General features: G+C 34.3%; 1 protein-coding gene across 1 annotated transcript; it reads left to right on the top strand.

Annotated features, from left to right (window-relative positions):
* Window positions 1-2,184: 2,184 nt before the first annotated feature.
* On the top strand, window positions 2,185-15,411 carry LOC128555069 (galactoside 2-alpha-L-fucosyltransferase Sec1-like). The gene is made up of 2 exons (XM_053536420.1): window positions 2,185-2,340; window positions 9,994-15,411. The coding sequence occupies exon 2, from the start codon at window positions 10,072-10,074 to the stop codon at window positions 11,173-11,175; it is 1,104 nt and encodes a 367-aa protein (XP_053392395.1). The 5' UTR covers window positions 2,185-2,340; window positions 9,994-10,071; the 3' UTR covers window positions 11,176-15,411.

The following is a 15,411-nucleotide window of genomic DNA, read 5'->3' as shown; positions in this document are numbered from 1 at the left end:
CGTGAGAACTACCTTAATGATATCTAGTTTCTTTTCGCGACGAAATGTGTATGTTACGTATATACACTTAAATGATGTCGTCCCCGCCGTGTGCTCTAACGTCATTTTTTCGTTATAATTTTCACATTATTCGTAGCGTAAATTCTCAGGATCTATGAACTGCAGGGATCCATTTTTATAACTTTTTATGCGTGCATAGTTTATTTCAGATTAACACAATTTCTTAATCGAAAATAAAAACGGTCATAATTTATAATTCTATCCTAACTTCATGCTTGATAAAATCAAGGAGTATGATTAATTTTGCTTTATCAGGTCAGTGTTTCAATCAAGCTTGGTCGGCTGCTTTTTTCATTATTTTTTTAAACGACGCTATCTTGTTTTTGAGAATAACGGCTAAAAGATACATGTATGCAATTATTTTCATAAACACGCCTTTCTTACATAAGTACGCGAGACCATGCCACTAGTGAATAGCGTAAGCATATCGTATATGCAATTACCAGAAAAAAGATTATATAACGGAGGAGCTCAGAGAAACGGAAAATGACTAATTTTAGCGTTTGATAATGATTGTCGCTTTCTGCACATAAATCAAGACATAAATTGCATCTGAAATGAAACGCTATTGAATAAAATTACCGAGGAAACAGTTTGCCTTTTATTCATTTTTGTCAAGCAGCGTTTTGGCCTGTGTATATACACGTTTAATGTTTGTATTTGCTTAGTGAGAATAAGTATAAGGTTTGCAACTGAACTTCGGGCAAAATTGACTTTGCAGTAAATAAAAATTACTCATTCAGTTTATCAGTAAGGTAGGGTAAAAACAAAACAAGGTAAGCCTTTATCTATCAGATTTTATTTTATTAAATTTATAATTTTAAGACCTACTTATTTTAATTATAGGGCGTATTAATTTTTAAATGTCTACGCAAAGCAGACATAGATTTAAATCTACTTTTTGGTGAACTTTGAATTTTAAGTTAAGAATGATTCAAGATCAGAAGGTAGGATAAATAGAAAATTTGGATACTGTCTTATGAATTTTCATTTATTAAGTAGTCTTCGTAAACATAAAAGTCTCCACAGAGCCTCGACTTTTTTTCTTCGACTCACTTAATAACTTTAAATTTATAAGACAGTAACCTTATATTCTCTATTTAAAAAGACAGCGAGAGCACTGGTTTAGAGGCTTCGGACCCCGAAAAAATCGTCCCGGAACGCCAAAGCGAAATTTAAGCGATAATATTGAAAGTCTTGGTCGAACAAATTGAAGATAGTCCGCTTAATTTCATCGTCTCGCGCTAAAATATAGGCCGCGTTACAAATTTTGACCTTTAAACTCTTGCAATTTCTTCTTTTTGCGCTTGATTATTGGTCGGCAAGTTGGTAATGAACGTCTAAAAAGATCTCGACTTTTCGCAGAAATTTTGTAGCACGGCATGTTGAAATTAGATGCTTAATTTCAAATTATCGCGTACCTAACTGGTCGAAAAGTCGGAAGCGGAAACAGGATTCCGTACATTTACTGATTTATATTTTTATATGAATCTGTAATGTCTTGAATATGATAGAAAAATCAGTCATTTCGACAATAATAAGAACATGTGAAATCTTTCATCTAAATTATATTTGATTTGCAAAAAATATCGACATCCGTTCACCGTATACAGTTATTACCAGTTTAATTTCAGCAATAAAATTCCCTTGTCTATGAGAATTGTTTCAATGCTAATTGATGGCACTGTCGGACCCCAAAACACCAAAAAAGTGTTAATAGTGGTCCTCCGTTCCACATATAATATAAGAAAAAACATGCATTCTAATAAACATTTTTAAGATATTTCTTAAATGGGTTTCAAATCTAAATATACATTAACCATACCTTTATCCACTATTTTGTTTAAAGAGAAAGAACCGCATCGCGCAAATACTTGGCATCGTTTGAATAAGGCATTATGTCCGGTAAACGATAACCCAAATGAACGTTTTTAAACATTTCTATAAACGAACGTGTTGAAAACGCCTTAATCACGCAGTGCAAAAACATAGCTTTAAAACATGCAAGGATACTATTACATCTAGAATACAATCATAACTTTGCACGATCAAGTTAATAGTTAAGAGTTTACATTTAGTCAAAGAATTGCAGTCACTATTGATTTTGTGAAATGACGTACCTTAACAGCTCTGAGATATTTTCATAAGGAAGTTCTTATTGAGGCCATGACAGAAATGTGCATAGTTTATATACATATATATATATGCTTTATGCCTACTAAATTAAACAATATGTTGTGACTGATGTAATTGAGATATTTACTTCAAATATGAAAACAGGTAAAAAGCATTTATGATCATTCGTCGTGTTTGCAAATTTTAGGTTGTTGAACGGAATAAATTAGTAGAGAATATGCCAGTGAGATATTATTTTCTTTTAATTTTGTGGTTCAATAGTGTTAGTGCTACCAGATTTTCAAGAATTTCCATCTAATTACAACGAGTTTCAAGGTAACCCAGTAGTCACGCTATTAAAACTAGAAGTAGCCCAGCAGAATTTTCAGGTAGACCCTAGGTTCTGTACATTGAATTTCTAAGACGCTGATGTCAAATATTTGCATATAATATTAAGGTAACTTTTTTCTTTGACAAACAGTTACGCAGTTAATAGCACTTCGCTTTTATTGCAGTTGCTTTCCTTTTTCGCTCATTTTTTTTCTCTGTGTCAAGTACTTGAAATTAAAAAGAACTAGGTATTTGATAATTTAGATAACTTATATGCGTGTCCCGATTGCATGGAATAGTATGACACGAACTCAGTTATGTAAGGTAACCGCATTTAAATACATATATTTACATTCGATATATTTTTTCTATTGAGAATTATGACATTTATTTCGTATTAACAGCAAAAGGAGAGGCTCAAAAGTTACGTTAAAGCTGCTTAATGATAACGGGCCGCCATTCGTGAATTGTCAGGGAAAACGTTCCTTACATGATGTGGTAGTTGTTGAGCAGAATGGCCGGCATGTTGTTTTTTAATGCATAATACAACACAATATGTGCAATTTGTAATATCATCTTGTTTATAAATAGAAAGAAAATATTGTGTAAATATAAGAAATGAAACATTTTTTTCGGTATGTATGTTTTTTGTAATATACATGAATTGCATTTTCTGACAAAATTATCCATATTATTTGCAAGTGAAAAACTGCAATTAAATTTGGTATTAAATTGTATTACACAAACAGTCAACAATCGTATATTTTGAACGTTTCGTTTTCCAGTGCAATATCTTATTTCATTCCACATCTTTTCTCTCAGACGTTCATGCCGATAAAATGTCACTAATCAGTTTCCAAATCACTGACGTCTTTGGTTCTGGAATAAATCTATCGGGAAAGAAAGTCCTTTAGAAATCTTCAGTTTTGTTATTTACATTAAAATAATGCTTTTATAAAGTATTTTCAAGATAAACGTTTTAAGGTAGATTCGTTTTCATTTCATTAACGGCTATCTACCTAATACCGGCTTATTTCTCGAAATCGCGGATGTTTATCGCGAGATCCTCTGTAAGAGTACATCATTTGAATAGGTAATACAAAGTTTGAGCTTGATAAGAATATTTTTCACTGCTAAATAATGTCTGTGGCCATTTTCTTATACAATATTTGATCTGACAACTTTTAAGCATGTTTTCAAGTTATACATCATTTTCGTTCCATTGTTCTACATTTTACTCAAATTTGCAATCACATAACATGTAATCACTGTAAAATGTACAATTCTTCACTAATTATTCATTCTTCGGCTAGGAATTAGTAATATTTAGGCTTTGAATATGTGTTTTTTTTTTCAAAATTGAAATACAGCTACAACAGTGAGAATTTGACCTTTGTGATTTTACGCAATTTTTGAAAGGATCTGTGCTTTTTCAAAATATAACAGAATAGCTAATTTATACAATACGTGATGTATTACGGGACCGCCAATGGGGGAGGGCCATCATGAGACGGGTTGTCATGCGCAAAAATCAGGTCCCTAGGTCTAAGGTAAAGGTCACACTTAGAAGTCAGTTGTCAAATTAAGAAATGACATCATCTGGAGCATTTCTTCTTCATGCATAAACAGATTTCGGTGTAGGTGTGAAAGAGAGTTCACCATAAGGACGCCTTGCTCTCGCAATCACCTCCCTTTGTTGTTTCTATAAATAGCTTATATTGTGACTTTTTTATTACCGGCCGTATGTAAACCTTTTCTCTGATACAAAATGCATGCTTTTTTCCATTTTAGGTGTATTTTGAAATATCTACACCTGGTGGTATTCAGTTTTGTGTGAATTTATATCATATATATCTTTTTGGATTAATTTTACTTTCTGTTACTAGAAATAAATTATAATATAACGCCGTCTTAGAACGAATTGGTGGTGACCTGGACTGACAGTACCACGTTACTGAAGTTTGCGAATCAGACTACTTGATAAACTATTACGGATAATTCATCGAAATAAAATGATTATGCAACACTCTGCCTGATTGGAGTAGGATACCTCTTTTCATTCTGATGATTGTGCGATTCTAAAAAAAGTAACAGACAAAGCGGTGTTGTTAGTGACGCTGTTTATAGTTTGGCCCCGAAAATCAATATTCAAATACAGCTGATAGTGTAGACAATTTGCTATGGGGGTCATATAATATGACATTCTGACATTCTTATTGCCATTGTTGATGTTGAAAATTGTTCAGTTGGAAATAATACGCTACACGTTCTATAAAATATAACGATTTTCAAAGTGCTGTTACACATAACAAGACACATTTTACAAATAATTAGAAGCCATACGTTCATAAATCACATGTTAACCACCTAAATAACACCAATGCAAGTAGAGTATGTATCTGCTTAAACGATTGTCCACACTATGGACTATATTAAAAACAAATAAAGCTAAAATTTTCACACAAACTCATGACTATTAAGGTTTGTTTTCATAACTATGAAATTAATGCATTAAAAAGTATCCTTGAAAATCCTACCAAAATGTCATGTATAGGTCCACAATTAATTAAAATCAGGAACTGATTTACATAAAAACGTCATCTGAGCTTGGAATGATTGGAAGTTATTGATTTCTATCCGCCATTCTCTGACCAGTCGGGAATAGCCGCTGATTTTTTATTTAGTACAATTGTTCTTGAAAACGACTCACTTGGAGAAGCATAAAAATGTTAAATTGTCTTTCAGAGAAACAAGATTAATTCACTATGTTACAACTTGAGGTAAAAAAGAGGTATTTTTATGTATTTTAGATAGAGCAATGCTCCTCTATGCTATAAAAAACACTACTAGCTGGAGATAGAGTGCTGTGTCGCTGTATTTCATATGTTCTAAAAACAGCAATGTTCCCCAATCTATTAATATGTTCCAATCGTAAAAAGACTGATAGATATTTTGAAAATTATTGTAGATTCTTTTTAAACTACAATACTTTTAAAAAAAATGAGGTCAAAACAAACACACATTAACTTGTTCTTATTACGTAACATGGCAGCATGATAATATTCAGTTTAGTAGTGTCATCATTGACAAAAATGGCTGCATGTATGGCTGAAAGATTTAGGATAAATAAGTGATGATAATTACAAGATCTGTTCAGTTATATGTCTCAATGAACAAAATCGTCAAAAGAAAAACATAACAAAATTTACATATTTACTTATAATCTATAATCAACTTTTGTTGAATCCTATCTCGGATTTAAATTACATTTCTCAAGTGTGTGCAAAATACGATGCTTTCGGACCTTTTGTTTTCAATATAGCAGAGTGAATATTTATTGTTGTTAAACGTTTTTTGTTATGCCCAACACTAAGTTACTAAAGCGGTTTAAAATCGTTTCCTTATCAGTAGTACTGTTTGGTTGGTTTTACACACCCGGTTTACAATGGAGATGCAGTTTACAAGAATCGGAAAATTAAGCATACAACTTATTTAATGATGTGTAACATGTATTAAACATTTATCAAAAGACGATATAATGCAAAAATTGTAAAGCACAGTTAATGTTAGGTAACTAAACCTTTTTAATGGTGCAATGAATAATAAAGTGTAAAGTTCCTTAATGCTTTTCTCCTAAGTTCTTCACACAAAAAAAACGGACGGGTGGAGTGCAATTTTTGACTTACAGCTTGCTTAGTTGTGCCCATAAAAGTTAGGTTCTTGGTGCTCTGACCCCAGACAAGCTGCAAGTAGGTAAGTGTAATAATACCTTATGTTGACCCTAATTTTATGTTTTACTTGATATGATCTGGCATTTTTTTTTAATAATTATAGAGCCTTTCTCAGCTGGGATTGATTTTTTTTAACACCGTGTTCCTTAACTTGCTGAAAAAATACGGGACTGACATGCTTTAAACGTGCTTAATTCCCCAATTTCCTTAATATAGGCTTCCAATGCCATGCCCCTATTATAAATTAAGCCACATGCTCCAGTCCTGCAGGTGCCCTTCCGTCAATTCATTTAAGTTTCAGCTTTCGACCATACCCCCCCCCCCCCGGAACCCAGAAGCTTTGGTTTCCAGGAGGCTGCCCGCCGAGTCATTGAAGCAACTCCGGCGGATCGACAGTTGGCATCGTTTATGGTCAGAACTACGACGGTATCTGATCGTCTTCGAACCTCTGACTTTCGTTCTTGATTAATGTGGTGCAGGAAAAATATAAAACGCGACGACAAATTTAGCAGTTTTAAAGATCCTGGGTATGATTAGGCACTTATGACTTTGTGCGATCACGTGGTTGTAACTTCAGGTACGTTTGACTGGTGGGAAGCTTGGCTTTCAAATGAAAAGGCTATTTATTTCAATGACTATCCACGCCCAAACTCTCTGCTAGATGAACAGTTTTCACGTGAGGATTATTATCCCCGAACTGGATTGGGTTATGTTAACCATAAAGTATATATGAGTCGAACCATAATCCAAGTTTACGAATTGGAAAAATTAGAATCTGAAAATCAGTTGAACTCATACTGACTACCTAATTTAGCCGAAACTTTAAGAATGTAGTTTTGATAATTGAGTCTAACAAAAACCTCATCTACTGAAGTGCTGTCTCTGTGTGAGGGAGATTTTCATCAGTGCATTAGTGGTGCATACTGCCAATATTTCACATATAACAAAATGAAGGTTAAGGTTTCGATACTGACATGGTTTAGAAGTGAACGAAAAGGCATAGCATGTACATTTTCTAAAGTGTTCAACGTTTAAATTTTCAACTTGTGATCTGTCCGTCTCGTACTAATGTTGCGTTGGTTGTCTTTTAGTTGTTGGAATTCATTTCCTCTTTCACTTACCCCCATAACTACCTCCCATCCTTTCCACTTGTATCCTGAGCGCGCGTGCGTGTGTGTTTTAGTGTGTGTATTTCTTGGGCGGTGCACCACATTGTGATTTTATCTTACTTGTCTGTTTGTTTATCTGTGTGTGATAGTTTTGTGTGTGTTTGTCGTTTGTACATGGGTGCCGCTGTGGTTTACTTTGATTGGTTGCTGTTTTGTATAGTCATCATTGCTCCACTTTTTCCCTACATCAGACCCCCATCCTTTTTTTCTGCTCCTTACACCCCCGCCCCCTAATTTTCTGTATTTGCAAAATGATTCCGGGAATTCTGCTCTAACTGTTTATTTGCAATTGTTATAACGAATAGCACATATAACAACCTTACATTAAACGGATCTAATTAAGTTCTTGTCAGCCGAAGATTCCAGGACATGAAAGTCATTTTGTACGATGACGTAGTCACCAGGGGCACCCCTTTTCAACGGTCAGAGGCAAGAATACAATTGGAGAGCTTCAACCTCAACCGGTTTATGGTGTGTATCTTACCCCAGTCTTACCCGAACAACATTCCAAAGTTACGTAGCAGTGTAAATAAAAGCAATATCCGTGTGATGAACATCGACACACGCAATGACAGCAGAATACATGTCATCTATAGCACAAAAAACACTCATTTATAAATATATACAAAACAAACCAATGCAATGCCTTTGTAGAGGACAGAAGATAATTTGTTCGAAAGTTGTCATGTGCTGCAATAAGTTTTAGAAAGCACCGTTTCGAATCGTATTGGGACATTAACACCAAATCGTTTGTTGGCTCAGATGTTTGAATTTTTGTTTGTTTTTATTTACTTTTTTTGGCAAAATATGCTGTGACAGTCTTCTTAAGTGTATGCAAACAGTGATTTCATATATCAATAACAAAGCCAGGACAAAGTATAGCTATTTTACAAGAAAGCTCTGTTATTTTCAACCGTAAAAATGTTATGGAGCAACAAACTTGATTTTCTTGCAAAACATTGAAAATTGGAAACGAAAATTTCAAATGAAGCATTATAGCTAAATTCATTTTTGTTTACGAAAGGTTCAAAATTAAAATGATAGGACAATGCGATTTCTTCTTTGAGTAATGGACATTTAGAACAAAACAGAAAGTTGACATATAAATTTGGACGGGTCCTGATCTCTGTTTATGTAAATGTTCGATGTCTAGATATTTACATGCATTTGTAGTATACATTGTGTATTAAATTTCCAATACTGTTACTTTCGTATGTTTGTTTGTTTGTTTTGTGTTTAACGCCGTTTTTCAACAATATTTCAGTATGTAACGGCGGGCAGTTAACCTAGCCAGTGTTACTGGATTCTGTACAAGTACAAACCTGTTCGCCGCAAGTAACTGCCAACTTTCCCACACGAATCAAAGGTGGAAGACTAATGATTTCAGACACAGTGTCGTTTATCCAATAGTCAAGGAGAACATACGCCCTGTCCGAGGATCGAACTCACGACCCCGCGATCCGTAGACCAGCGGGCGGGCCACTGTTACTTTCGGGTCACCACATAGGAATTAGTAGGCAGATTTGGTTGTCGATTTATTTCAATTGTATTTAAATTATTTACAGCTAAGTATCCATTGGCAGTTATTACCCTGTAAATATTTCAATTTGGTACTTTTCACTTTTGCAATAAAATTTGAATAAAAATGTCCGTAGTTACCCTGAATTTGAGATCGATGTTGAGTCTACCGACTTAAGGTAAACTCATAGTATGGGAAGATTGTCCATGGACCGTCGTCTGTCTCTAGCAATTAATACAAACATCATTTTCCTCTGAAAATATTGGTCAGATTTTCAAACCACATGTTCAGTAACATACTTGCTAAGGCCTCTCTCAAGTTTTAATTGAGCTGCAAATATAATTTACATTTAAACGTGTGATAACTTTCTTTTAGCTTTGTCTGAAGCACTTTACATGGTACTCTTTCAAAATTAGTCAAGTAAGAACGTCAAGAATTTCATAAGTCGTGAGGCACAAAATGAAAAGAGATTTTATTAAATAGTTTTCATAAACCAAATATCAAATTTTCATCAGACCGACTCTGTACCATCATTAAAAGATCCATTCCCAAATTTGTTCCAATAGTAGTAATTTGCTCCATTTAATGATAATTTTTCTCTTTAAAATGATGCTAAAGCTAAAAGAAAATAAATAGACGAATGATTCATGGTCTGGACGAAATACGTTTTGACAGTTATAGACAATTAGCTGTAGGATATAGTGTTCCGTCTTTAAGATAAATGTAGTTATAGTGTACAATTTGTTTTGTCTAACGTCGATTCAGAAGTTGCTCGTTCGGTTTCCATTCAGAAAAGAATAAAAGTAGGAAAATGCGTGTTTCTATCTTGTAGAACAAAACATTTGAAATTTTGAAAGAGAAACAGTAAATTACGGCAATCTTCTATGCATTCAGACCTCTTTTAGAGGTTATAACTTCAAATAATTAAATGTTCATTAAGAATAAAAAACAAGATTGCAATGCGATTCATAGTGATGTTGTATTAAATGATATTGCATCATTTGTATTTCCCTATTCACGAATATTTCAGATTAGTGATATTTGCTGTTATTCCTTGTTTTTCTTACAGAAAATGCTGTGAGAGAAAAAAGAAAGAATTCTGGACCAAAAGCAGATTTTAATGAATTGATGAAGAAAGTCTAATTGAATGGATAGTTTACAAATGCAAGTTAAAAACAACAGAATAATGTCACTAACGACAGCAGTTAGAAAAAGGAAGTTAATTACCATATATATTTTAACTCTGATAAGTAGTTTTCTCTATATTACGTTAACTCAGACAAGGAAAAAAGATGCGATGGAGTATAGTTACCACACTGATAGAAGGAACGGACTGTTCAACGTTCAGAACTGCTTTAAGATTATATGGAGTAGAAATGCGTTTAGTGATTTCATCAGGAGAGAAAACATTGCAAATGGCAGGAATAGTTCGACCTATAGAGAATTTTCTTGTAACCAATTTATGGAATTGACCTCAATGGGAGGAAGAATAGGCAATCAACTGTTTCAAATAGCTGCATTGTTTGGAATTTCTTTTAAGTATGACTATATTCCAATTATTGACCCATCGTTCCCCTTACTGAAATATTTTGACTTGCCAAATGTATCAAGAATGAACTTGAATAAGTTGAGCATTTGTTCACCAACGTTGTTCGGGATATATATCGAATGTTTAGACAGCAGTAAAAATAATAAAGGTTTTAATATGACAATTCACGGATATTTCCAGTCATGGAAGTATTTTAAGAACAGTTCGGACATAATAAGAGAAATTCTGAAAATTAGAACAACATACATGCAAACAGCTAGACTCTTTTTACAAGATCACAGTAAGGTTGGATTTAAAAATATATGTATACATGTACGAAGGGCAGATATGAATATCGATTCAAATCAACGACTAGGTTATGCAGTGGCTCCTGTCAGTTTCATTTACAGAGCTATACATTTTTGTGTAACACATTTTAAGAAAGCTGTTTTCTTTGTATTAAGTGATGATATTAAGTGGTGCAGGAAAAATATAAAACGCGACGTCAAATTTAGCAGTTTCAAAGATCCTGGGTATGATTTGGCACTGATGACTTTGTGTGATCACGTGGTTGTAACTTCAGGTACGTTTGGCTGGTGGGGAGCTTGGCTTTCAAATGGAACGGCTATTTATTTCAATGACTATCCACGCCCAAACTCTCTGCTAGATGAACAGTTTTCACGTGAGGATTATTATCCCCCGAACTGGATTGGGTTATCTTAACCATAAATTATATATGAGTCGAACCATAATCCAAGTTTACGAATTGGCAAAATTAGAATCTGAAAATCAGTTGAACTCATACTGACTACCTAACTTAGCCAAAACTTTAAGAATGTAGTGTCGATAATTAGGTCGAACAAAAACCTCATCTACTGAAGTGCTGTCTCTGTGTGTATTGTGCATAGCTAGAATGAGACGTGTTGCAGTTAAAATAATGAATATGTACTTTTCTTATCCCATAGGTAAACAAGAGGACCTGAATCGCTCACTTGTCCCCACATAGTTTTGAACTACGACGTCGTTTTATCTATTATTTGACAAAGTGACCTAGTTTTTGAGCTTATGTGACCCAGTTTTTAAAATTTACCTAAATATCATCAAAACAAAAATTCTGACCAATTTTGATGAAGATCCATTGAAAAATATGGCCTCTAGAGAGGTCACAATTTTTTTTTCTATTTTTAGACCTACTGACCTAGTTTCTAACAAAAGTGATCCAGTTTCAAACTTTCCCTAGATATCATCAAGGTGAACATTCTGACAATTTTCATGAAGATCCATGAAAAAAATATGGCCTCTAGAGAGGTCACAAGGTTTTTCTATTTTTAGACCTACTGACCTAGTTTTGAACCGCACGTAACCTAGTTTCAAACTTGACCTTTCATAAAATTTCCATGAAAAATGTGACCTCTAGAGTGGTCACAAGCTGACCTCTAGTGTGGTCACAAGCAAAAGTTTACGAACGGACGGATGCACGCGCGGACGACGGACGCCGCGCGATCACAAAAGCTCACCTTGTCACTTTGTGACAAGTGAGCTGAAAAGTGGAAGCATCAACTGCCTTTCAAATTCTGAAATTTGCAACGTACTGAAGTTACTGCACATTTGAACTTCATTTTGGCAGTGTAGCTTATTTCATGGCACACACGCACACACACACACATACATGTAAATGCAACCAATCGGGGATGTAAGCTATAAACCTACCAACTGGGAACTTTTTTATTACTGTAGCTACAGTTATCATATTTCTATCAATTTATATATATTAATTCATATTCTTATGATCTTAAAATTATCCGAGGCTTTAGATTAAAGCTATCTTCATTTGTTAAGTAATGAGATTTTTCACATTCAGAGCGGGGAATTTTGTGTTTAAACCAACTGAGGTGAATGTGTAACAAACCGGGTGTTTGTGTATAGACGAAATGTGGAATTGTGTGTTTCAACAAAACGGGGAGTTAGTGTAAAGACTAAATGAGGTACAAGTGTATAACTAACCGGGTACGTGTGTAAAGTTGAAACGAGGAACTAGCTATTAAAATGGTGAATGCGGAAGCTCCTGTTACATATCATATATATGAGAAAAGACAACCGAGGGACTTAATTTGATTTGATGGGTTTTACGCCATTTTAAACACTATTTCAGTTATGTCAGGTGGGCAGTTTACACAACAATCGTTCCTGGAAAGATCAAGTACTAGTACTCAAGCTGTAATCTTTCTTACATAAAGAGACCTGGTCGGTAGTAAGGATTGAACCCATGCCCCTTAATCAGTGAGTACTTACGAGTAATTTTAAGTCAGCGATTCTAACCACCCGAAAACAGAGGCGGTCAGATAATAGAGAAAGTTCTATATTCTGTATGTAGGTACATGTAGCACGTCAATCATTCGACATTCAATCAAAAATTGTGTATGTCAAATGTTAACATTAAAATAACTTTTTTATGACAAGACATAGAACAATCGAAGAACAAACCAGACTCATGATGCAGAGACATGATAAAGCACAAAACAGTATCTTGTTTTATCAGTTGTGTGCTTAAATCACTTTCCATTGCCTACAGCAACTTTTGAACTTCGATATTATAAGATTCTTTCACTGGTTGTAGGTGCAGATAGGAATATCCGGCCTCGAGGGTAACTGTTTAGGCGGTAACGAGGCTCTCTGCCGAGTTTCCGCCTAAACAATTGAGCCGGATATTTCATTATACATTTGATAAAATAACGTGATTTGAATCGAGAAATATACTATCAGGAACCAATAGGAACTGTCAAGGTATTGAATTTTCATTCCGTTTTTTTTAAATAGAATATAAATAACTACACAAAACTTTTACATATATGTAGTTCTTATACGTCATTTACAGCATGAGAGTCATCTTACACCACCCCGGGGTATAAGATGGACTTTTCCAGCACCGGTAAAGATACCGGAAATCCCCGTCTGGTTTGCAAGAATAAGTAATATTGTATGTTTTAGTTCCTTCTTTATGTTTTATCTAAAAAAAATAATTAGGCATTCACAAATCTCAGGGCGGATAAATCTCAGGGCGGATACGGATACAATCTCAGGGCGGATACAGGGGTATTTAAGGGGTGCAAAATATTTGTAGCAGAACAACTAGGAGGGTCCGTGGGCATGTCCCCATCTCCCCCTCCCCACCCCATCCCACCCCACCGGAACATTTTGAAAACAATAGATCCATCTGGTGCATTATTGGCGTTCTGAGGTGCCTTTTTTGGTATTGAAAAAGGACAGGTTTTATGATAAAGTCAACCCAAATAACATGCTACGTATAGTCTATGTTTTAATGACTCGTCAGACTTATTCTTGCTTAAGTATCTCGGAATGGAATTTCTAAGCCCGATTTCTGAGGATTCTTATGGGGAGGGGTTACTAAAGTTTATTAATGTAAAATAAAAAGCTTTATAGGAGCTCATGCAAACTTGTCGGACTTTTATTGTGCGAGCGTAGCGAGCAAGAAAAAAATGCATTGTTTTACCCAAACAAAAGACAAATTGCCTATGCGAGCATAGCGAGCGGGAAAAAAATGCATATTTATATTTTCACCCAGAACAAATGATGAATTACCTATGCAAGCGTAGCGAGCGAGAATAAATTCCCCAATCCCTGGATCCGCCCTTGAATCTGTGCTAAGCAGACAGTTTATTTTCCTTCAATTCTACTCGTTCAAAAGACAGAATTAACAGTCAAACATATAAGTGTGGTTCCTTTAAAAACCATTCGGATTAGCGAAATCATGCATACAACAAAACACAGACAACTTATTTGGATATTCTCCAAATCGGCGTGATATTCAGTATATTTTTCAGTTGTTGTGTTCCTACATTTAAACTGTGTAGGATATCAACTCATGACACAGGCTTGAGACGAAAACAATAGTAGTAGGTAATTAATTTGAATAAGATAGAACTGAGGCAAACACATGACTCTAAATCAGAAAGAATGACAGAAACAAAGCATTTATTTTTATTTGCGCTTTTCTCTCCGATAACAGGTTAACGAAAACTTGATTTTCTTAGAAAAAATAATTTTGCGCTTATTTAAATGCAAAATAAAATTTTAGGTTCGATATGCGGAAAAACAGGAAATAAAAATCGGGGAATCTTAATTCAAACTCCGCAATGACTTGCAGTCCGTGACTTTTGCATGAAAATCGTTATTTCTTGCCCGGGAAAATAGCAATCAATATTAAAAAAAGACTTAAACAAAGTTTACAGCATTTCCAGTCATAGTTATTTTGTTTCCAAACTATTTTCCCATATGAAGGTTTTGTTTTTATCATTTTTTAGAAAACCAGGCTTCAGTAAAACGTTGACTTTACATAGTTAATCTGTCAAAATTTGTGAAGGTCGTGTGTTCGAATCCCACACTCGGAAAGTCTTTTTCCCAATTTTGTGACGATTTTTCCTTTAGAAACTGAACATGATTTAATTGCAAACAAAACTATCTGGAGTTTCGATCACGAAAATGTATATAAAGTAAAACATTACAAAGTTAGGAGAATGAAAACAGAAGCAACAGCCGATTTTATCAGTACTCTTTCAAAACAAAGTACATGCAGAAACGGAATGCTCATGTGAAAATCGATCTGATCAAGGAAGATTAAAATGAAATCAGTCATAGGTATTTTAAATTCATGATATTGTTGTTTTAATCGAAACATTTATATCGTAAGTATTTTTATGATTATTTTATATTTGTGTTTCCCTCAATGCTATTAAAAACTACTTGCACCCATGCACCCATAATAAATACTGCGTTAATGTGTCACCGAATAGGGAACTGTCTTATTTTGTGTCGGTCAGTTACATGAGTGAAGTATGAAATAACCATATATGTAACAACGAATAATATCATTACGTATTTAAAAGCTTTATATTCAATAAAATCCTTCAATCGCAATAAAATTTCTCTGTTTTCAAGTTT

This window comes from Mercenaria mercenaria, unplaced genomic scaffold (assembly GCF_021730395.1).
Source record: "Mercenaria mercenaria strain notata unplaced genomic scaffold, MADL_Memer_1 contig_996, whole genome shotgun sequence".
NCBI classification, from domain to species: domain Eukaryota; kingdom Metazoa; phylum Mollusca; class Bivalvia; order Venerida; family Veneridae; genus Mercenaria; species Mercenaria mercenaria.
This window is presented reverse-complemented; position numbering and strand designations above follow the sequence as displayed.